This window comes from Helianthus annuus, chromosome 11, assembly GCF_002127325.2.
Source record: "Helianthus annuus cultivar XRQ/B chromosome 11, HanXRQr2.0-SUNRISE, whole genome shotgun sequence".
NCBI classification, from domain to species: Eukaryota; Viridiplantae; Streptophyta; class Magnoliopsida; order Asterales; family Asteraceae; genus Helianthus; species Helianthus annuus.
The window spans coordinates 123,029,270-123,053,881 of NC_035443.2; the positions used below are offsets into that span (position 1 = coordinate 123,029,270).

The following is a 24,612-nucleotide window of genomic DNA, read 5'->3' on the forward strand; positions in this document are numbered from 1 at the left end:
TGCGCTTAAATTCGCAAAAATAGAGATTTAAGGGTTTGAATTAATTTTTCTTCACGAATATGATTAAAATAGAATTTTAATCATAACAATTTTTAGGACTTCAACAATAACCGGGCGGTCACCAACGTTCATTAAGCATTTTGTTCGTTACGCGATAAGCGTTTATCTTATTATTGCCAACCTAATTTTTAACAAAGTTTGGATTTTTTTTTTCCAACAAAATGAATTCCTTATAATAACACCACACTTAATAAGATACCAACAGTATTTATTCATAACACGTGTCACATTTGTACAGTACAGGCTCGAAATAGCTGGGTGTCACAGGTAGGATGATTAACATCCATTAAACCTCATTGTATGAATTCACCAAAGCACAAAGTTATCAACATAGTTGATAACCCAGTTGGTCATAAATAAAAATGAGAATACAACTAACCTAATAAGATCCTAAGTAGCCAAATAAGACCCCCGGGCGTGTCATACCCAACATGGCAAATGTTGGAAGCGAGCCGGGGTTAACTTACTTTGGGTCTTGGAAACTACTTAGTTGAACATCAACAAAACATCAAGTGAGGTGGTGGAACAAGTTTGGAAAGCCAAGACTTCCATGGTTCACACCTTTACCAAAACACAAGTCTCACCATATTGAAGATGGTGAGCTTGGATGGTTTCATCACTTGTAGGTCATCTAAACCTTGTCTGAAACAGAAAGTTTAGAGGGTGTTTAAACCTCTAAACTCACAAGAATCATCCTTAAACAAGCCCCGTAACTATAGATGGGTTTAGGAACAAGATTCATTCAATAAAGTTAAGTTATGAAAAAGTTTGCTAAATATAACTTCAGAACAGAAAGTTGAACCTCAAAATAGTGATGTTCCACCTTAGTTTACCATGGTAAACTTATGGAAACACTCCTAGAGGTGTTCCAAGCTTTCAAGTCGAAGAAAAGATGAAGCAAACATGAAGAAAGGTGAGTTTGGACCCACTTTAGAACTTAGAATAATTCTACCTTTTCTTGTGTTTGCAACTGATTTGGGAGTCTTTTGAGAGTGTAAAGGAGTTGGGAAAGTGAAAATTGGGTGATGGAGGCTTGGTTTTATAACGGTGAGGTAGGGTTTAGTGTTAAAGAAGGTTGTATGGTAACTGGGGAAGAAAGGTGGAGGGAATTGGCCAGCCCAAGAGCTGGAAACAATAATCCGCGGATTAAGGGGCTTGGCGCCCTGCCAAGCTAAATGGGGGTGAGGTGTCGCGTAGCACCACGCCTCATTTAGCCAATTTTTAGTTTTATTGCATTTTAGTCCCTGAACTTTTATATGTTCATCATTTTATGCTAAAACTTCGTAATTTAACATAAGTATCGAAAGCGTATGTATGCATAAATTTCGTATCGTGAATGCGTGAATAGCATTTCGGAAGTATAACAAGTATTAAATTGTAAGTAAACAAGTAATTAACGATTGATTGTGTGTATAACACGTATGTATAAAGTGTGGAATTTCGTTAAGATTAAGGTCTCGGATTACAAGATTGTAAATGAAATACGAATACAATATGGTTGCAAGTTTCCAAAAATAGAATTACGAATAAACTTTCTAAATAAGGAAAGTTCGAAAACGCGGAGCGTTACAAGCTCGGGGTCGTCAAAAGAGCTATGCCGGTCAACGCCGTAAACCATTGGAATTGCAAGTAGGCGATAGAGTCCTACTAAAGGTATCACCCTGGTAGGGTGTGATTCGTTTCGGCAAACGAGGCAAGCTAAACCCGCGCTATATGGGCCCTTTGAAATCACGAAGAAAATCGGGCCGGTAGCATATGAATTAAATCTTCCTAATGAACTCAGTGGAGTTCACAAAGTTTTCCACATTTCAAATCTGAAAAAGTGTTTGGCGGATGAAACACTAGTCGTTCCATTGGACGAGATCCAAGTGGACAAACAACTACAGTTCATTGAAGTACCAATTAAAATTATGGATCAGGAGGTCAAGACTTGGAGGCACAACAAGATACCGATCGTTAAGGTTCATTGGAACTTTAAGCGTGGACCAGATTTCACGTGGGGAAAAGAGGACCAAATAAAAGACAAGTATCCTTGCCTCTTTACAACCGAAGCACAAGTTGCAGATAACACAAACTGAATTTCGGGACGAAATTCATCCAATGGGGGGTTGATGTGACAGCCTGGGTAATTTTCAATCAAACTTAGCGACACAACTCATGCTTACTCAATTTTTTGGACGAAAATTCTTTCAACATGGGGATAATGTGACATCCCGTACTTTCAGGTTAATGTCGTTAACCCTTTCCGCTAGGTATTATTCGTTTACACGCACAAGTTTTAACACATGAAGTTAAGTTGATTAACTTTGCAAATAAAGGGACTTATGAGTCTTTATACAAAGTTATGTTGATGACTTTCTACCCAAGTTTTGATTTAGAAAACTTGGGGGAGGTTTTGTGCATTTACTATAGTTTTGTTTTTAAAACATAATATAAACAATCACCAAACCCTAGGTTGCCCTTACCTCCTATTCACGTACTCTCTCTCTCTCTCTCTTTCTATTTCGTCGTCTCTCTCTCTGGCACACACATACATCTTTCGGATCATCATCTTCTTCATCTCTAGGCCTTTGCTTGCTTTCAATAATCATCTAATTATTGTTTATATTTCATATACATGTGTGAAACTTGAAGTTTTGATTGTTGTTTAATTAGTTGATGCATGAAAACATGATGACATATGTTAGGGTTTTGCTAGAGATTTGTACTTTAACATTTACATAATGATTCTTGATGGTTTAATAACTTGGTGATCACATATGTACACTAGGGTTAATGTTCTTGATGATTATTTGATAAATCTTGATGAGTTTTGTTGGTTAATTGGATAGGCAACTTGTATAATCTGCCATAGAGGGTGTCGATAGGTTGTATAATCGCAAAACATGATAAAGAAATCATTAAAACTCGTTTTTTTTGTAAAGTGAAGTCGAAAACAGAAGCTGTTAGAATTTTGCAACCGTCTTGCAACGACTGTAACTTGATCATAATAGAACCAACTTGAGATTTTCTTGAGTCTAAAATGAACCTCTTGAAAACGCTTCTAACCGCGCTGGTTTAATAATATTTCGACCTCGTTTGATCAATCAAAAGATTTAAACCGTTTCGAAGGTCTAAGCTGTGAAAATTGGCAGATTTGGTGTCTTATGTTTTGTGTTGTATCTTGTTGGACACTTGGTGACATGTTATGAAATTTATACATTAAATTGTTTTATGTGTCCAAATGAATCTCCAACTAGAATCACATCAATCGGATAACCGAAGATTTTAAATAAATTAAACCGTAGACAGAGGTCAGAAAGTGACGAATCTGATCACTGCTTAGTAATTGATTTTTCATAAATTCTTTGTGATGAGTTAGGCTTTGAAAATTTTACACAAGGTTCACTGGACTAGTTGACATGTCACATAATTTATTGGGAATTTTTCTAGCTCAACAACTATTTTATAAAAATTCCCGAAATGGGAACTGCAGTAAATTGAGTTATACATTCTTATGTGTTAATTTTGCTATCTTAGGTGTGCTTACTTCTTTAATACCTACATGACCATAGTTTAACATGTCGTAAGTTATTCCATAAATACATGCACGAATCCACACGATTGAACGACTATGTGTCAACTTGTTTACTTGCTATGTGATAGTTACATGTAGAACTTACGCGTTTTGTATGAGCACACACTAATGAACATATGGTAACCATAATATGACGTGCTTGACCACTCCAGCTCATAAAACACTTAAGTCTTACCGAGCAAAACTAAGGTGAGTTGACGGCCCCTACTCTTTAAATATTTATAAAACACAGGGTGAGAAAACATGTACACATTACGGTAATGTAATGCTTTAACGTTATGGAAATATAACGTCTTTAGTTGGTAGAGTTTTTGTTATATCGTTATGGTCACAAAGTAGCATTAATCACATAAAGTCCTTAATTGGCAAACTCTTAGCACTAGTTCAACGGATTAGCCTTGAACCCTCCTTAATTGGCAACTACTTTTGGTTGACGGTCTTACATGCTCTTTATTCGCAGGTCCTTCACAAGGCTCGAATACCAATTCAAAGTTGATCGGTATCAAATAACAAAACGAAAAAAATATTGGCTAACTCCCTATTGTATTTATATAAAAAAAAAATCTACACAAAAAAACTTATTACAATATGTGTATAAGTCTAGGTAACTTATAAACCTACTCAGATTGCCATCACTAAATTACTAAATCAAACCTTTTTTTTGAATGACAAATTTGGATCACTAACGGATCACTGTAGTATCATCGTGCCATCAGTGGAACCACCCGATCATATCCATTAAGCATAATGCCTATACACAAATTCAGGAGGAAATCCAATAAATATGGAAAAAAACCCTTGTGGTAATTGAACCAAATACCTATTGATCTTAAAGTCTTATCTCACCCCCAAAATGCCAGTAGGCTATAAAGTCATGGGCCGAGAAAACAATTACTTAATCAAACTTACTAGATAATTTCAAACAATTCCAAATATGTATGTGTAACGTAAACTCCATTTTTCTTGATCATCAACTTGTGCTCCAAGAAACAACAATTCGTCAACAGGGCCGAGTTTAATTACGTAAAAAGTTTAACTGAGTTTTAAAAAACTCTTTACAAACTTTAATTATTTTTACCTTTTTCTTTTCCATCGTGATGACTAGATTCATTTAATTGTAGCATTTACTAAAATATCATATGTGAATGTGAATCTTTAGATTCTAATTTTTTTAATAAGTATACAGCAACCTAACACTTTGTCCAAAATAGCCTAAAATAAAAAAATAATTACACGCTGGCAAAACGTTACAAATAATAACTTGCCACGTCAGCATCATGTCCCCTCGCTTTCATCTCCACTAAAAAATATTTTTTGTTTTTTCCTTCATTATTTCCGGTCACTATATAAACACACATACATACATACATATCTATGCATTCGTTTCTCTCTCTAAATCTCAAAACTCTCCTCATTTCATACAGGTAATTTCCGATCACTGATTTACCGCCTTACGTCGTCGTTTTATTAGAACGTGAACAAAAAGTTAGGGTTTCATTTTATATCGGATAAGAACATTCCAGTAACTACACATACAAGGTTCACATATATATATATATATACACGTATATATCGTCTCTATATACATTCCTGTTTTTCTCTCTAAAATCTTCAATCTCTCTTCATACAGGTAATCTCCGATCACTGAATCACCGTCGTACGTCGTCGTTTCGTTGAAACGTGAACGGAAAATTAGTGTTTCATTTCACGTGAATCGGACGAGAACTGACATGGTTGCACCTGTGGCGGATCGAACGCCGGCAATGATGATTCCGGCGACGGCGGTACAGCCGGCGGCGGTGATGCCGGAGGCGTACGCGAAGGACGCGATAATCTCGTGGTTTCGTGGCGAGTTTGCGGCGGCGAACGCGATAATCGATGCGTTGTGTGGACATTTGTCGCAGTTAGAAGGCGGAAGGTGTGAATATGAGGCGGTGTTTGCGGCGATTCATCGGCGCCGGTTGAATTGGATCCCGATTCTTCAGATGCAGAAGTTTTTTTCGATTGCGGATGTGACGGTGGAGCTGGAGAAGGTAGCGGAGAAGGTGAAGGTTCCGGTGGTGGAGATGAAGCGTGAGATTGTGGTGGAGGAACCGGTGGAAATTATGGATGTTAATGGTGGTGGTGAGGTGGTTGATGACGATTTGTTCAAGGATTATTCGCCGAAAAGCGGGATTACAGATGCAGGTAACGAACTATTATTATGTATTTGTTGTTTTAATAATATAGTGTTGGGATGAGATCAGTACCGTATAGATATGGAATTTATGAGCCGAATACTCTACGATTCTTACGGTACTTATGAGCCAAATATTGTACGGTATCCGTCGTTAGTAAAAACTATAAAGATACCGAATCAGACCAGTACCGAAACTTAAAAACATAAAATTGAATACCGGTACCGACATTGTTTGGTTGGTACCTGTTTGATCTAGTATCGATTCGATACCGGTAGCACTGAAACTTAAAACCATAAAAATGAATGCAAGTATCGATATTTGGTCCATATGTGTCGATGCAAAATGTCTATTTTTTAATTTATTTTTTTTTTTACTGCAATTGTAGGATCTGGAAAAAAATCATCTGTCAGTCTTGAGTTCATAATAACCTGCATATTTGTTTATGTCAAATTGTAGATTTCAAATCTCTATCCTCTGTTTATCAATCGTCATCACACACATGTTACTCGTTAATTTTAATAATTTTTAAATTTATGGCCGTTTTACATATATAAATTCTTTTTATAATGAACACTTTAGTACTTTACAGGTTTTTTGGAGCTTTATATACATTTTTAATTCAATAATATCACACACAGCCAAATTCAACAACAATGTTTCTTTTCCTCTAGTATCTTCCGACTTTAGTTAGAATCAGTCTTTTTTTCTGTTTTTCCCAATGTATCGTTTCTAGAACTTGCAGCTTTTAATGTCCTTTAATTTTACTGATTTTATTTGACTTTAAAAGTCTTAAATTTCTTCTGTTAATCTTTTTCTGCTCCTATGAATGCAAGAATCATTAAATATGATAATTCAGTTACGTCTGGTAATTTCCCGAGGATTTTGGTGTGAATTTCGAAGTCTATAAAAAGTCCTTTTCTAACTTTGAGTAAACGTAGGCATGACTCTATTTAGATTTTATTAACAACTGCCACATGGTAACATAAGGTGTTTAGTTTATACTATGTGTTATGTGTTCACGACCCTTGGTAAATTATTCAAAATAGGCATGAAACACCACCCCGTGGGGGCATGAGTGGGCTCAGGTGTGGGCCAGACTCTTTTTTAATTAGTTAAAGCCATCCAAATTACAAATTTTTTATAAAAAAATTGGAATTCAAGTGACACCCGTTACATAATTTCGGTGAGTTAAAAATTTGAAACCAGTCTATCTACTTGGGTTGGCACCAATTTTAGTAAACCACAACAGATAGCCTTGTCTCCACCAAATTAGTGCGGGTCAAGTCCCATAAAATAGACAATAGATAAAATAGACAATAGATACTGTTAAAATATGTAATTAGGATTAAGCGTGTTGAGGTTAATCATTAGTATTTGCTATTGTTTCTATACACACTTCTAATACATTATTTGTTCATTAACCGTACTGAGTTGACCGTCGGGTTAACTCTAGTTAGATAAAAATATATATATATTAACCTTTCATAGGGGAGCTGAATTGCTCGAGATGTGTGTGGTTTAGCATCACTCTGCAATCTGCATTTCCAGATCCCATATAACCGGATGTCACCATCTGGGTACTGTCTGGATCTTTATTTTATTTCTAAATATCCGAAAATATATACGAAAAGTCATAAAGATTTAGGGATACCAATGAATTAACGACCAATTATCATAGATACATAGTTTGTTTGGTGGAGGTTTTGACATTTGGTCATTGGATTCTAACCCTTGGGGCGACGTGGATTCCTTTATAACTCTGTATGTTGTGTCCTCCGCCCATCTTAGTGGACCAAACCCTTTGAACTTTATTTATTTATTTTTATACAAATTACATATAACTTTTATTCTAACTTTATATATCATGGTTTTGCCTTTGTATTATGCTTTAATTATATATATTGCTTGTCAAAATCTTTTTGATCTTTTTATGCATGTAGCATATTTTTTTCCTTCTGTATACGATTTAATTAATTTACTTACATATTGCTACCAAGAATATAAGCACGTTACATAAACCGTAAAATAACATAACATCAAAAAAGATAGAAAATAGTTTACTTTTACTCTAGAGTAAAATGTTGTTTTCGTCCATAAGGTTTGGTCAATTTTGCTGCTTCGTCCAAAGGCTTGTTTTTCCGCATCTGGATCCAAAAGGTTTGAAATCTTGCTATTTTCACTTGGCTCGTTAACTTCATCTATTTTTCTCCGTTAAGTCAGGGATATTTTCATCTTTTTTGTTAACTTAAAGGACAATTTGGTCTTTTTTAGTGGTATTCAGTCTTTTTACATAAAGTGAAAAAAACCGAATTGCCCTATAAGTTAACAAAAAGACAGAAATACCCTTGACTTAACGGAGAAAAAGGGATTAAGTTAACGAATTGGATGAATGTGACAAAAGATTTCAAACTTTTTGGATCGAGATGCGAAAAAACAAACCTTTGAATGAAAGTCGCAAAACTTGCCAAACCTCATGGACTTAAATGACATTTTACTCTTTATTCTTTTTTTTTTTTTTGAACGGCTAATTTTTCCCCTTAAATACTTACACCTTTTAAAGATTTAACCTTAGTCTCTCCATAAGAAATAATAATCTGTTGACCACTGTCCTCTTTATTCTATCTTGACAATCTTCTTAGTGGGATGAGTTGCAATAGTGGGAGGGGACTTTGTCATAACATGTTAGTGGAAAGGAGCCTGAAACAGTGATGCGTGCCAATAACGAATGTTTTTACTTGTAAAGGCTTACAAAAGTGTTTGGTAAGGATAAAAGGAATTGAATGGACCATATGGTGGGGTGGGGTCGCCACATTGGGAGGTTGGTGGTTTCTTCTTCTGAAATTCTAAAAAGATCCTCTGAATAAGGTCAGAAATGGTATGTTGGCATAACAATGATTGTGACTAATAAAGTTGTTGGGTATATTTTTTATTTACAAATAAAAAGGTAAATAATTTTTCCAACATAATAGGTGATGGGTTGAAACTATTTAACAGGTGAAAGATGCTTCAAATATCAAGCTATAAGAAAACGACGACGTTAGATACCTTTATTATCAGATAATTTGGTAGACTAGAAAAGCCAATGAACACTCAAAGCTCATCTGGTTTCGCCCATGATTGGACAAATCGTTTTAAGAAATCTTCATAAGGTTACAATTATATACTAGATAGAATGTATAAGTTAAGAATTTATTATAACCATAATTAGGAAAGAGATCTGAATTGATTAGGTTTTCTTTTCTTTTTTATAAGTATTCTCGTTGTATTCATACATAGCTGAGTAATTATACATAATACTATTCATTATTCTATATTATATCTATGCTTATAATTTAGTTGTATCACTTTGAACCACCAGGATCTCAAGAAGTGAATTCGGCAGCAGAAAGCATTGAAGTATGCTCAAACCAAGAAGATTGGGAAGCGCGCCGGGCTGAAATGAAGCTAACGAAAGGGTTTGCAGCCAAGGAGTCTGTAAAAGGACATATGGTAGGTTCTTTAGCATTTAATTATTGTGTTGAACATATGATTGATGATGAGTTGCGGAATGGCAGGTGAATGTGGTGAGAGGGTTGAAGTTGTACGAGGACATACTTAACGCGACAGAGCTATCTAAGCTGACCGACTATGTAACTGAACTCAGAATTGCTGGCCAAAATGGTGAACTCTCAGGTGGATCCTGTGATTCGTGATGCTTTTCTAGTTAACCTTGTTCTTTCCTTTTCCGACCGAAGTTTTGAGATAGTAAGGGATTGAACAGGTTTGCAGCAGTTAATTAATTTTCTTAATTTTCAGTTAACTGTATATATTAACTTGTAGAACCAACTAATTAATACACCCTTAGTTATATACGTTTAAGACCATTAATAATGTTTCCAAATTAATAATATCTTAGAAATATTTCATTTCCTTATTTAGAAAATAATGTCATCTTTTTTGGTAGCATGATTTTATAATCCTTTTTGTTGGGTGTGGGTGATGATTAGGTGAGACTTTTATCATGTACAACCAGCAGTCAAAGGCAATCAAGAGAGAACTTATTCAGTTTGGAGCTCCTATTTTTGGACAGATTAAAGATGATCAAGCTAGTAAGACTCATACAAATCCTTTAATATAAATAATATTCTAGATTTGATCCAAAAATATAAAATTGTGACCGCGTTATATATGTTTACAGGCAATATCGACCCGATTCCTGCTCCTCTTGAAGCTATCATTGACCATCTAATTCAGCTTCACTTAATTTCTGAAAACAGAAGACCCAACAGCTGCATCATAAACTTTTTTGATGAGGTACCATAACTTACTTTTAAAATAAGTCTTTGCAGTGTGTATATATGGATAGATAGACAGGGTCGTTCATTACATGATCAATTTGATGTATAGATTTGTCAGAACCACATAAGCGTTATGTACATGTGCTAAAACTGTTATCGCGGTTCTCAGGATTCTTAATTATGTGGGTCTATATGTGTATGTGTATGCGTGCCACACACAATACTCAACCACTGAACTTTTATGCAGGGAGAATTTTCACAGCCTTTCTTGAAACCACCACATCTAGAGCAACCTATCTCAACAATTGTTTTATCCGAATCTACAATGGCTTTCGGGCGTAGTCTAGTCTGTGATAATGAAGGCAACTATAAAGGACCCCTCATGCTTTCTCTTAAGGAAGGGTAAGCAATCTATAATCTTGTTTTAAGTATACCTCTAATTATAAGTTTATTGTATCTTATGATAATTAGCTTTGCAATTCAACAGGTCACTCTTAGTGATGAGGGGAAACAGTGCGGACATGGCACGCCACGCCATGTCCCAGTCTCCAACTAAGCGAATCAGCATTACATTTTTCAAAGTCCGAATAGACAAAAGCCCACCCTCAAAAGATCCCATGGCCGGAGCCATGACCGTATGGCAGCCAAGCCTTCCAACGGGCGATTTGGTCCACGTTCTTCCCAAATGGGGTGCCATTCGAGCCCCACAACTTCTTATGTTAGCACCGGTCCCTCCCATGGTTATGAGCCCAAGAAGGCTACCACGTGGAGGGACTGGTGTTTTCTTACCATGGAACAATGGGTCTAAAAAACAAACTAAACATCTACCTCCCCGTGCTCAAAGGGGGCGTCTTCTAGCATTGTCTGCACCCACTGAACCACACAAAATAAACAAAACCCCTGATTCTGTCATTAGCGTTGCTTGAGAAATGTGGGGCTGTGAAAGGGGCGGGTGTTGTCATTTGTGTGGCGTTTGAAACATGAGTTATCTTTTGTCTAGAGGGAATCTAATAGGTTTTAGTATTGATGATTAGACTACATGTGTCGATGCCAATGTTAGTCGCCATGAGTATCACAAATAGTTAAAATCTTTTATTGAAGAAAAGTGTGAATTATTATCTTTATTACCATTATTTTTCGCTTTTACATATTTAGTTCTCATGTTTTGATTGTTTTGAGATTTGCATAGGACTAAAAGCGAGTCGAGTCAAGCTCAAGCTCGACTTGACCACTTGACCTAACCTTGAATTCGGTTAGCGTTTGATTATGCTTCTTGATGCTTGATAGCTTGACTAAATAAAAGGTTTTTTTTTTTTGGTTGTAAATGAGTTTGTAATCAAGCTATAAATGGGTTAAACATGTCCTAAGTAGTTGGCAGGTTGATGTTTTAATATATATATATATATATATATATATATATATTAGGCCGTGGGGTGTGGCGTCGGGGAGGTGAGGTGGCAGGTTATCCCGTTGGGAAACATCTTCCCTCCCGACCCTTCTTTGGTGCAAATGGGGAATTCCCCCTAATCTCCCCGATCTTGTTTGAACTCCCCTGAGGCCTTCCCACGCCCCATAGTTTTGTTTGATTAAACAGTCTGATAAGAACTTTTAGTCAATACATGGTAAGCCCGAGCTTGCCTTGTTATACATTTCAGGGGCGTACCCACCCTAAGCCTAGGGTGGGCGGGCGCACCCCATGAAAAAAATATTTTTAGTGTTATTTTTCGCCGGAAATCCCGACCGCACCCCTTGGAATTTTTCACCCGCACCCCTTGAAAATTTTCAACTGCCCAACTTAGAAAAAAATAATTATTAACCACTTATTCACTTAATTATTTAATCCAATCAAAGGCCAATCTGCAATTAATTTTTATTAACACAAGCTCAAACCCAACCTAAAGAAATTTGAACTAAATAAAATAACCCAAACCCATCCACCCATTCCATTTCCAAGTCCCGCCCCCCCCCCCCCCAAAAAAAAAAAACTCCAAGCGACTTGACGCCACTGCTCACGACCTGGTGGTGTTTTTTACCGGAAAAACCAAAATTCCGGTTGGACCGACCCATATTACGTCAGAATTCCAATATAAAACTAGTATGGTTTATTTATTTATTTATTTATTTTGTTTTATGTGATAATTAGGAGAGAATATAGATGTGTAAGGGTTTAATCTTTTTATATTTTTTGATTTTTTTGTTGTTCTAGACTTGTAGTTAAATGATTTTGTTGTTTTATTTATAGCTTTATTTGTTTAAATGATTAGTTACAAGTAATCAACTATTAATATTAGGGCTTGAATGTTTATAAATATAATTGAAAGTTACGGGCAATGGTTGAACATGATTGTTTATTTTGTTTAAGTGTTTAGTGTTGTTTTATGAACTTATGGAGCAAATTATATGTGTTAGGAACAATGAGTAAGAATGTAATGAACTTATGGTGTGTTTAGTATCTTTAGACGATATTTTGGATATATTTCAAAAAAAAACCTTGTAGGGCAGAATTTTAAATACGTTTGTAATTTGTAATAATGTTTGACGTGTTTTTGATGATTTATAAACTTTAGTTTGACCTTCTTTTGTCTTACATGATCCGACCTGACCCGCTATGAACCGATATTTTTATACAGCTAGGGGCCTAAAATCTTTGAAAATATTCTGCACCCCCATGAAAAAATTCCTGGGTCCGCCACTGATACATTTCGAGTTGTGTTTTGTACTAACGCTTAGAGTTCCAACTCGGTAACATCTCTACTTGAAAGAGATAAATACAACTCAAACACGGAAACAAATAACCTGTAACCGGAACAAAACACAACAAAATACTCACGTTAAGATGTTGCATTCTAAGTTTCTAACCTTGATTGGTACCATTATTTATAACCCATATAAATAAACATGTAAAGCGTGTGACAAATTATTTAAATAGTAATAATAGTAAATATAGCACAAAGGATTCAAACAAACAAAAAAAAAAAGCAAATCAAGTACATGGCTTAATGTTGACAACACCAAGTTGTTCACGCCACTCCTGTCCTACCTTTAAAGCATCCTCCAAAGAATTTAAACATATGCCAAATTTCATTCCACGTTCCATGTCCGTTGATAGATTACAGCCACATTTATATACTTATATTTTTTACTTATTTTTCAAAATTAAATGTGGTAGGGCAGATGGAAATAATCAATATTAAATAGTGTTAAATTCTCTTTGTTCTTACACAAAAATGATATAATTGCCAAATCTTTTTGGTGAATTGCCTCTCGAAGCAACATATGTAAAATGTAATTAACTCTTGCACATAGAGGTGTGATAACGTAGATGCATTAGTGACTGCTGCAAAGATTTCTGGGTATAATTGCTTTGTTTTTATAGCCACAAAGCGATTGAATTTCTAGTATAAAATGGTGAAAGATATTGGGAAGAAAAAGAAGGTCAATGGTCATATACTTAGATACCAAAACAATCCTTCACTCATGTGTGAACATGGTTGGGATCCCATCGAAGAGACATCATACGATATCGTTTGATAGATCATTCTGACTATTTGGATTATGCATTAGATGTTGGATATTTATGTCCGGTTCCATAAGTCAACGCTGCTGACCGGGTCTTGACCCGTAAGAGTTACATCGTGGTCAACGAACTAAAATCCACTTAACTGATTTAACTGGTAACTACGAACGATACGCGGGTATTGAACTGAGAGACGGGTTCGTAAATCGGGTGGGACAAGAATTCTCTTGTATCGCCATTTGGCAAGCACCTAGATTTCAGCCAATGGAATTACATGCAAGGAATCTTTTCACCACTTGTCATCCACCTAACTTGTGGCCAATCAAAACACATGCAATTTTGCATGTCTTACACTTGGCAAGCATACAAGTTGTCCATGGCATATAAATATGGGTCTTGTTTTGAGAAGATGAACACACAAAAAAGTTGCAAAAATCTCTCAACTCACACACCCACAACCGGTCCCCACCGCCTCGGGTAGTCCGCCGCCTCGCCGGTCCACCTCACCGCCGCCGCTCTCCGCCGGTCGCCGCCGCCTACACCGCCGGCCACCACCGCCGAGACCCGGCTCACATTCACGTATCTTTCGTTCGTGTAACTAGCATTCGTTCGTTGAACCTCGGTGTCTCAACCGGTTATTTACTAACCGAAGGTATATCTAAACCCCCTATGGTTGATGTTCTATTTCGTGTTTGCATGTTGGTGACCTTGTTCCATTACGGGTAATCCTTGGTATAAAAGTGTTTATGTTAATTTTGTTACATACGCTTCCGTTGCCAAAAATGTGTATATGTTTTTTTTTAACTAGTTAAAGTTTATTTTGAATAACCTATTTCTACATGCACTCTTTTGTCAAAAATGTTTTGACTAAATCCTTGTGACAAAATAAACACATATTTAATATGAACCGGGTTCATAAAATAAAACTAAAATATATACCACGGATATCCTTCAGTGGTATCAGAGCCGATGCTCACCACATGCAAATCGAAACCGGTCTTTTTTTTTACCGGAATAATAAATCACAAACTTTAAAAGTCTAAAGTTTTTGATTTATTTTTATCTTTGGGCTATATATATTTTTTGGTCATATTTTAGTTGTTAGTTTTTTTTGTTGACCAAAATTGCCCAAATTTTTTTGGTTGTGTTGAATATGTAAATCGGGCCCGACCTTGTGGTTGTGTTTATATTTGGTTTTGTTCATGGTTTTGGCCCGTTTTGCGGCTCAAAGTTGTAATAGATTAGTTTATGGTTTTGGCCCGCTTTGTGGTTCAAAGTTGTAATAGATAAGGTTCTTTGTCTTTGTTATATTTACTTGTTAAATATTGTTGAACCGAAGACCCGAAGCAAGACCGAATGCCAAGAGGAGTCTTGGGGTTAGTGGGAGTCGCTCAAGACAAAAGATGCACTCAAGTCCATCCTTGTGGTTGTTTTGTGTTTTGTGACCGTGACCCCTTTGATCTTGCTAATTGGCTCTAGCAAGATCATAATCATGCCCATATGATTTACATATTCATTTTTGCTATTATGGTTGCCTTTTGATAAATGTTATCACACTTCAACTTAATACCAAAATGTATTCTTAAAAGTTTTTTTTTAAAAGAAATCGGAAAAAGCAAGTTCTAGCAACTTGGATATTTTTTTTATAACCACTAGAGTTTTATAACATGTTTTTTTTTTCACATCTTTAAAACTCATAAACTTAATAGTTTTCACTATTAACTTTAATTGGTTATTCCAAGTCGCGACAAACTTAGTTTTATAGGTTATCTAAAACTAATTGTCCCGAGAGGTGAAAGGGTCCTTTTGGTTATGTCGCAAATATAATATTTAGATTAAAACCGACTATAACGACCCTATTTGGTAAAAATTAAAATCAATAGTCTATGCCATCCTACTACTAGTAACACTTGGGGCATAATGCGAACCATCAGTGTTGGAGCCACAGCACGACACTTGGTGTCTAGTTTATCCTTCCAAGGTGCAAGGGTTCCGTCGACACATCCGGCCCTTCCACATGTGACCGTTTTAGGACGACTATTACTTTTCTTCTCGTGTTGCGTGCCCCAGCCGTCTCGAGAACAAAAGTGGCATAGATGAGGCCAAACGTATCAATGCAAGGACAAAAGATTGTCCTCGCAGCCTCATAAACCCCGGGAGTTGTGCTTTTCTCACAATTGACAATCGTTGTCAGTCCGCTTGAACCTCTTGCTAATGCTGCATGCCCCAGCTGCCTTTAGAAAGAACTTCTAACCGGATTCTCGCTCCTTATCGTCTCACCTCACTAAATAAGGAAATACATTGAAAATACTAATTAAATAATTTTTGCTTAACAGATGTCATCTGAAAACAACTCCTCTTTTGCTCTCAAGTCCATACTTGAGAAAGAAAAACTGAATAACACCAATTTTCTTGAGTGGCACCGCAACTTGAGAATCGTTCTCAAGATGGCAAAAAGGCTTTATGTTTTGGAAACCCCGATCCCAACCGCACCCGAGAACAACACTGTGGTTGCGAAGAAGGCTTTTGACAAACATAAAGAAGATGCCATGGAAGTTGCTTGCCTCATGCAAGCCACCATGTCTCCAGATCTTCAGAAGAATATGGAAGACATGAATGCCTTCGACATGATTGAACAACTCAAGGGCATGTTTCAGAAACAAGCCCGTCAGGAACGCTATGACACCATGAAACAGCTCATAAGCTGTAAAATGCAAGAGGGTTCCTCAGTTAGTGCTCATGTCCTCAAGATGAAAGGCTACATCGACCAACTAAACAAACTTGGTTATCCTCTCCAAGATGAGATGGCTGTTGACTTCATTCCCAACTCTCTTTCCAGTCACTATGATCAATTTGTTATGAACTTTAACATGAATGACTGGGTAAAGACAATGCCAGAGCTACATGGGATGCTCAAAACGGCAGAGATGAACATTTCCAACAAAGTAAGCCATGTGTTAATGGTTCGATCTGGTGGTGTTAAAAAGCCCAAAACAAAGAAGAAAAGTTATAACAGCAAAAATAAAGGAAAGGCTCCTGTTGCTGCCAAACCTGCCACCAACAAGAGCAAGCAAGCTGTGAAAGCCCCTCTTCCAGAAGAGCGGCAATGCTATGAGTGTAACAAGATGGGGCACTGGAAACGTAACTGCCCCGAGTATCTTGCCAAGCTCAAAGTGAAGAAGGCTAATGGAGAAGGCACTTCTTCAGGTATTCTAATATATGTTATCGAACTTTTCACTGTTTCAAGCAACACATGGGTATTTGATACCGGGTGTGGTTATCACATCATTAATGTCTTGCAGGAGCCTGAGAAGTGGAAGAAACTGAAGCCGGGAGACATGGAGCTCATTGTTGGCGATGGGAAAAGAGTCCCAGTTCTGGCAACTGGCACATTTAATCTTACATGTCCTTCTGGTCTTGTTGTTGTTTTGAACAATTGTCTTTATGCACCTGGTTTAACCAGGAACATCATTTCAGTTTCGTTGCTTTATGAACAAGGATTTAGATATGTTTTTAATGGTATTGCTATTTCTGCTTATCTAAATGGTATTTACTATTTTGAGGCTAAACCTCGAAACGGTATCTATGAAATTAATGTTCAGCCTAGCAGTAACATACATCACCTTTCTAAATGTCAGAAAAATGGTACTAGTGATTCATTCCTATGGCATTGTAGACTTGGCCATATAAGCAAGGCACGCGTAAAATGGCTCCAATCTGAGGGGATTCTTGAATCCACCGGAACGGACTCATTTGATGATTGCGAGTCTTGCTTAGCTGGCAAACTCACCAAGGATCCCTTCACCCATGTTGGTGAACGAGCTAGCGATCTACTAGGACTCATACACTCAGATGTATGTGGTCCTTTTAGAACCATGACTAGGAATCACGAGAGATACTTCGTTACGTTCATCGATGACTATAGTCGATATGCTTATGTCTATCTCATGAAGCATAAGCATGAAACTTTTGAAAAGTTCAAAGAGTTTCAAAACGAAGTTGAAAACCAACTTAATAGAAAGATTAAAATGCTTCGCTCAGATCGAGGCGGTGAATACCTCAGCTTGGAATTTCTCGATCATCTAAAGGAACGTGGAATAGTTTCACAACCCACTCCACCAGGCACACCCCAACTTAATGGCGTGTGTGAAAGGAGAAATCGAACCTTACTAAATATGATTCGATCGATGATGTGTAGAACAAATCTACCTCACTCCTTTTGGGGTTTTGCTCTTATGATTGCTGCTCGACTCGTAAATCTAGCGCCGACCAAAAAGGTAAACAAAACTCCATATGAGATATGGCATGGGCATAAGCCGAATTTGAGTTACCTAAGAGTATGGGGGTGTGATGCTTACATCACAAGTGACTCTGATGACAAGCTCGACCCTCGAGGCGAAAAGGTTGTTTTCGTCGGATACTATAACCAATGCGGTTATTACTTCTACCATCCTGATGCAAATACGATTTCCATCAAAAGGAAGGCTAAAAGGTTCCTTGAAGATGAACTTCTTAGTCGAGGAACTGGAAGTAACTTAGTAGATCTTGAAGAGGTCCAAGGACTACAAGCAACCGTTGACGAGGTCGGAACGTCTGAACCACAACAAATTGTTGATACCGAATCAGACCCGAACACAAGCCTTCGCAGGAGCATCAGGACCCGTAAAGAACCCGATAGATACCTTTGGCATGTTGAGGGTTCTGAAGTCCTGACAGTAGCCGAGTCTGATGACGAGCCTACTAGTTACAAATCTGCTATTTCTAATCCAAATTCTGCGAAATGGCTAGAGGCCATGAAAGCCGAGATGCAATCCATGCGTGACAATCAAGTCTGGGACTTGGTTGAGCTACCCCCCGAATCTCGGGCAGTAGGGAGCAAATGGGTTTTCAAGAGAAAAACTGACATGCATGGAAATATACAAACCTATAAAGCACGGCTAGTAGCGAAAGGTTTCACTCAAACTCAAGGTATTGACTATGATGAAACCTTCTCACCCGTTGCTATGATCAAATCGATCAGGATATTACTTGCCATAGCTGCGTACTATGATTACGAAATTTGGCAAATGGATGTTAAGACCGCCTTTCTTAATGGACATCTTTCCGAAGATGTTTATATGGTTCAACCTGACGGTTTTATCGATCCAAAATATCCTAATAGGGTATGCAAGCTAAACAAGTCCATTTATGGACTCAAGCAAGCATCTCGGAGCTGGAATCTTCGTTTTGACCAGAAAGTCAAAGAGTTTGGCTTTGTCAAGAACGAAGATGAACCTTGTGTTTACAGAAAGGCTAGTGGGAGTGCTATATCATTTCTCATCTTGTATGTGGATGATATGTTGATCATTGGAAACAACATCCCCATGCTTAAGGAAATTAAACATTGGTTGGGATCTTGCTTTGCAATGAAGGATCTTGGAAAAGCTGCTTACATTCTAGGAATCAAGATCTATAGGAATAGATCTAAGCGACTTCTTGGGCTAACTCAGAGCACATACATAGATCAAGTAATGAGACGCTTCAAGATGGAAAACTCCAAGAAAGGAGGTGTTCCAATGACTAAAGGAACCGTCTTGGACAAATCGCAAGCTCCCTCTGAGGACCGAGAGATAAAGCAAATGGAAGGAGTTCCATATGCTTCAGCGATTGGTTCTATCATGTATGCTATGGTATGTACTCGACCAGACGTTTCGTATGCTTTGAGCATGACCAGCCGTTACCAGCAGAACCCTGGGGTTGCCCACTGGACTGCAGTTAAGAACATCCTTAAGTACTTGAGAAGGACAAAAGATATGTTCTTGATATTTGGAGGAGTCAATGAGGAGCTCACTGTAAAATGTTACACTGATGCTAGTTTTCAAACTGATCGAGATACCTCTCGCTCACAAACGGGTTTCGTGTTCACTCTCAACGGAGGAGCTGTCTCATGGAAAAGCTCCAAGCAGAGTGTTGTAGCTGATTCCACCACGGAATCTGAGTACATTGCCGCATCAGATGCCGCAAAGGAAGCTGCTTGGATGAAGAAGTTCATAACCGATCTCGATGTGGTTCCAAGTATCATGAAACCCATCCAGATATTTTGTGATAACACAGGTGCTATTGCTCAAGCCAAGGAGCCTAGATCACATCACAAAGCCAAGCACATTTTAAGAAAATTTCACTACATACGTGAGATTGTGAAACGTGGAGACATCGTTATAAGCAAAATTGACACAGATCAAAACTTAGCTGACCCATTTACTAAGCCAATGACTCAAGAGAAACATGACCGTCATATGGATGCTATTGGGCTTAGATTAGCTAGTGAAATGTTTTGATTTAGTATTTGGATGTACGAACATCAAACAGTTGTATTCCTGCATTCATTTTGATTTACTAGTTAAATGCAATTCTTGAATCCTACAACTGTGTTCGATTTTGATACGTTTAATCCGTGAATCTTGTATTCTAAATTATCCGTAGTCGATCAGACTCGTGGGAACGACTCTGAATTAAGACTATTCTGATTTTGGACTCAAGGAATTGACTTCCAAATTCACAGGCTTCATTATGAATGATGCTGGATGTAACTCGCATCAAATCATCTTCATGGATCTTAGTCATAAGATGTTTTGATTTGGGCATACTCATTTAGTATCCTCTGACCTGAGATACATACTAGAACTTCCGTTTACTAAAGACTATTCTTCGATCAGTGTCAACCGCTGTCGCGTAACTGCCAGTCATAAAGGCATTGGTTGGGAGTGGTTCTGAAGTTCAGTGGGAGTTGTATGTAGTCAAGATGGGATTCTGTACTCTTACATTATATGTAACAGCTAGACATCTGGGCGCCCTCGTTGATTCAAACTGGTGAAGTGTAAGGCCTTACCCAAACTTACTGTGTGTTTGATTGGACCACTTTGATTCTTGAACGAGAACGATAATGATTGAACGCCATATGAAATTGAATCTGATCCATGTCTCATTGTTCAATTGATGTCTTTTACAGAAGGGATAGATGACAACGATTGCCATAAGTCTATTGTCTTCAAGTAGCAAGCCGTTGCTAAAGGGAAGATACCTTGGTTAGTGACTTTAAAGTGTCATGACCTGTTGGGGGCAGCCATGTGTAGCTAGAGCACCGCTGGCTGTCTGCGTTGAGATCTTATTAGAGACCGTCCAAGTGGGAGCTGTTGGATATTTATGTCCGGTTCCATAAGTCAACGCTGCCGACCGGGTCTTGACCCGTAAGAGTTACACCGTGGTCAACGAACTAAAATCCACTTAACTGATTTAACTGGTAACTACGAACGATACGCGGGTATTGAACTGAGAGACGGGTTCGTAAATCGGGTGGGACAAGAATTCTCTTGTATCGCCATTTGGCAAGCACCTAGATTTCAGCCAATGGAATTACATGCAAGGAATCTTTTCACCACTTGTCATCCACCTAACTTGTGGCCAATCAAAACACATGCAATTTTGCATGTCTTACACTTGGCAAGCATACAAGTTGTCCATGGCCTATAAATATGGGTCTTGTTTTGAGAAGATGAACACACAAAAAAGTTGCAAAAATCTCTCAACTCACACACCCACAACCGGTCCCCACCGCCTCGGGTAGTCCGCCGCCTCGCCGGTCCACCTCACCGCCGCCGCTCTCCGCCGGTCGCCGCCGCCTACACCGCCGGCCACCACCGCCGAGACCCGGCTCACATTCACGTATCTTTCGTTCGTGTAACTAGCATTCGTTCGTTGAACCTCGGTGTCTCAACCGGTTATTTACTAACCGAAGGTATATCTAAACCCCCTATGGTTGATGTTCTATTTCGTGTTTGCATGTTGGTGACCTTGTTCCATTACGGGTAATCCTTGGTATAAAAGTGTTTATGTTAATTTTGTTACATACGCTTCCGTTGCCAAAAATGTGTATATGTTTTTTTTTTAACTAGTTAAAGTTTATTTTGAATAACCTATTTCTACATGCACTCTTTTGTCAAAAATGTTTTGACTAAATCCTTGTGACAAAATAAACACATATTTAATATGAACCGGGTTCATAAAATAAAACTAAAATATATACCACGGATATCCTTCATTAGACACATCGCGTGTATCACAAACTCCAATCAACTTAGACGCACCATGAGAAACTTACCAACATGTATATGCTCACCTTCTGGAATTTAGTCGCACAATGTCTACTTCGTAATGTCCAAAATAGTAAAGGAGATTCTCAAAAGGCTCAAGTGATACATGCCTGTGAAGTGCAAAGTACGCCATCAAAATATCACATGTTCTTCGCTCTAAGTCACGACACGAATGTAAAAGGGTATATTGGACCCTTTTAAGTCACCACCTCTTCTTATTGCCAAACAGGGGTGAAGGTTATAAGGGGTCAGGGGGGCGCCCGACCTCCTGAACTTTTCGCTCAGTAGTGTAATGTATGTAACTTTCGTATAGAAATTTTTGGGTATATACGTTTTCGACCCTCCGGTTCTACAGAAATTTTTTGCTATTTTCGACCTCCCGTCAGAAATCTCAAGCTTCGCCACTGTTGCTAAAGAAGTAGATACCATGGGCATGGAAGCCTACTACTTATAAACTATTGTGAGCTTTTAGGCTATAGCATTCTCTAGGACAATTAAAACTTTTACTAGTTTTCTTTCCTTTTATGTTAAGCGACTTCAAAGTATTTTGAATTCTCTTTTTCATTACATTCCCATAGGTCTGTTCAAATCGCTCGACGCTCGTTTGGAAATTGCTTGGAAAATGCTCGTTCGATTTGACGCTCGGTTGTAAACGAGCCGCTCTGCTCGGTTCGGTTTGTAAATGAGCCAAGCATGAGCAAAGGTCCGCTCTGCTCGGCTCGGCTCGAATTATTATTTTTAATTAGTTTATATATACATATACACATACATATATAAACATGTATACACACACCTATATATATACACACATTACACAGACATATATACTTGAATATAAACTAAATTTATAGTTTTATATATACCACTCTATTAGATTTTGGTCTGCTATATACAAATTTACTAACTGTATCTATACGTACTAGCCCAACCACGCCAATAAAAAAATTAATATCAAATCTAAAAGTTAAGCCCTAAACGGATAAACGACAGATTGCTCATCGCCTCAATGTTTCATGTCGTTACCCTAAGTTGATCGTCTCCTGCTCCCAATGTAATTGTTCGCGCAATATGATTATCGCCTCGTCGGCCACAACATTGTAATTCATAAGAAAAATATCATGCCACGAAATGTGTATGCTTTTAAGGACATAAAAGCTTGAGACCAAACATTGTCACTATCTCTCTCAACAAATTTAAATCGGATGACACGGTTGTTCAAATCGCTTGAACTTCGCTCGATGCTCGCTCGGAATATTTATTGCTCGAAAAATGCTCGCATGATTTAAGGCTCGTTTTAAATGAGTCGTTCCGCTCGGTTCGGTTTGTAAACGAGCCAAGCACGAGCAAAGGTCCGCTCGGTTCGGCTCGGCTCGTGAACAGCCCTACATTCCCAAATGTATATCAACTTTCTAGCAATTTCTATCCAAAGGTTCTTTAGCCTAGTGACATCAAGGTGTTTGATAAGGCTTTGCATTTTTATGTAATGAGGGTTCATATCCCATTGGTGACAAAAATTTAGCCGTTCAAAGAAATATCATCTTTGTAGCAGTTTTTATCCAAGATTTTTAATTAAACTTTTATAGTTAATTATAAGAGTAAATTACGTTTTTGGCCCCTGTTGTTATATCACTTTTACTATATTAGCCCAAAATAAGAATTTTTAACATATATGTCCCCATGGTCTCTATAATTAACCATTTTGGCCCCTAAGTCTAACCATTTTGGCCCCTATGGTCTCTATAACTAATCATTTTGGCCCCATGATCTCTATATTTTGAGCTAATATAGTAAAAGTGATATAACCACATGGACCCAAAAACGTAATTTACTCTAATTATAATTAAAACAAGATGTTGAATGAAAATATGGTGTTCCACTAAGCTTGTTGATATCTTATTGATTGAAAATAACAATAAACCAAGCTCTATAATATAGGAAAATTCTAATCCAAATCAAGGAATTTAAATTTGACAGCCTAGAATTGAAATTAACTGTCTAAATAAACAGTAAATTACTCCATTTTTTGATTCAGGTGTTTTTATAATAAAAAAAAATTAATTGATCTACTAAAATTGGAGAAATCGGTGAAACTAATATCAGAACTCAGGGCTTCATATGATGCATTTGGATATCGAGGTTGGGGAAACCGCCTATGACCAAGCTTTCAACCCATTAAAACATTTTCATCCATTTTTGTTGATTATCGCCATAGACCACCACTTCCAAGTAGTTCCAACCCGACTCTTTTGTGCTATATTTTTTCTTAAATTTTTATTACTTTTCTAGATATCGAAAAATAGAGAAGTGAAAGAAAAAAACCTTTAGCTAAGACTATGCGAAGTGGAGCGTGTTTTTTCAAAATTTAGCCCCAATAACGCCCAATCTCGCCCCTCGACCGCCCCCTGGGCGTGTTTGCTCAAAAAAATTGTTTTGGCGTGTTTTGAATCACGCGGTTGGAGCGAGAGCTTGACCAATAACATTCCATCTTCATATTGTTTATCCAATAAGATTTTTATGGTTTTTTGTTTTATTTAATTATATTACATCTCATTTAGCATAATGCCCCACAACCCCACTACACCTATTTTGTAAAAACACCTAATAATGCCCCATTGCTGACTGGGCTGCCACATGGCGCAAAACGCCCTAGGGTGGGGCATTATTCACTCCAACGACTACGCATGGTCTAAACTTTTGTTGTATCAATTTTTTGGTATATCAACAATCGATAAAACTTCTAAAAACTTTTGGTATATCAATATTCAATAAAACTTCTAATTTGTGGATAAAATTCGACATACCATAACATGTATACTTTGGATCAAGACTCGTGTCATTTTTTTAATTGGATGAAAAAGAGTACAACTACAAA

General features: G+C 37.5%; 1 protein-coding gene across 2 annotated transcripts; it reads left to right on the top strand.

Moving 5' to 3' along the window:
• The first annotated feature begins 5,011 nt into the window (after positions 1–5,011).
• LOC110908227 (RNA demethylase ALKBH10B) lies at positions 5,012–11,248 on the top strand. 2 transcript variants are annotated; one of them, XM_022153134.2, is made up of 8 exons: positions 5,012–5,176; positions 5,268–5,824; positions 9,176–9,306; positions 9,372–9,489; positions 9,804–9,905; positions 9,995–10,110; positions 10,342–10,496; positions 10,582–11,248. In XM_022153134.2, exons 2-8 carry the CDS (start codon positions 5,368–5,370, stop codon positions 11,018–11,020), a joined length of 1,518 nt encoding a protein of 505 aa, XP_022008826.1. In that variant the 5' UTR covers positions 5,012–5,176; positions 5,268–5,367; the 3' UTR covers positions 11,021–11,248. The 2 variants fall into 2 exon arrangements, with proteins under 2 accessions (XP_022008826.1, XP_022008825.1); XM_022153133.2 differs by having other exon boundaries at positions 5,012–5,061.
• Positions 11,249–24,612: the final 13,364 nt, after the last annotated feature.

Coding starts and splice junctions, on each gene's coding strand:
- LOC110908227 (XM_022153134.2), top strand. CDS start 5,368: ATGGTTGCACCTGTGGCGGATCGAACGCCGGCAATGATGATTCCGGCG. Junction 9,490..9,803: donor CCAAAATGGTGAACTCTCAG/GTGGATCCTGTG, acceptor GGTGATGATTAG/GTGAGACTTTTATCATGTAC. Junction 10,111..10,341: donor TCATAAACTTTTTTGATGAG/GTACCATAACTT, acceptor ACTTTTATGCAG/GGAGAATTTTCACAGCCTTT.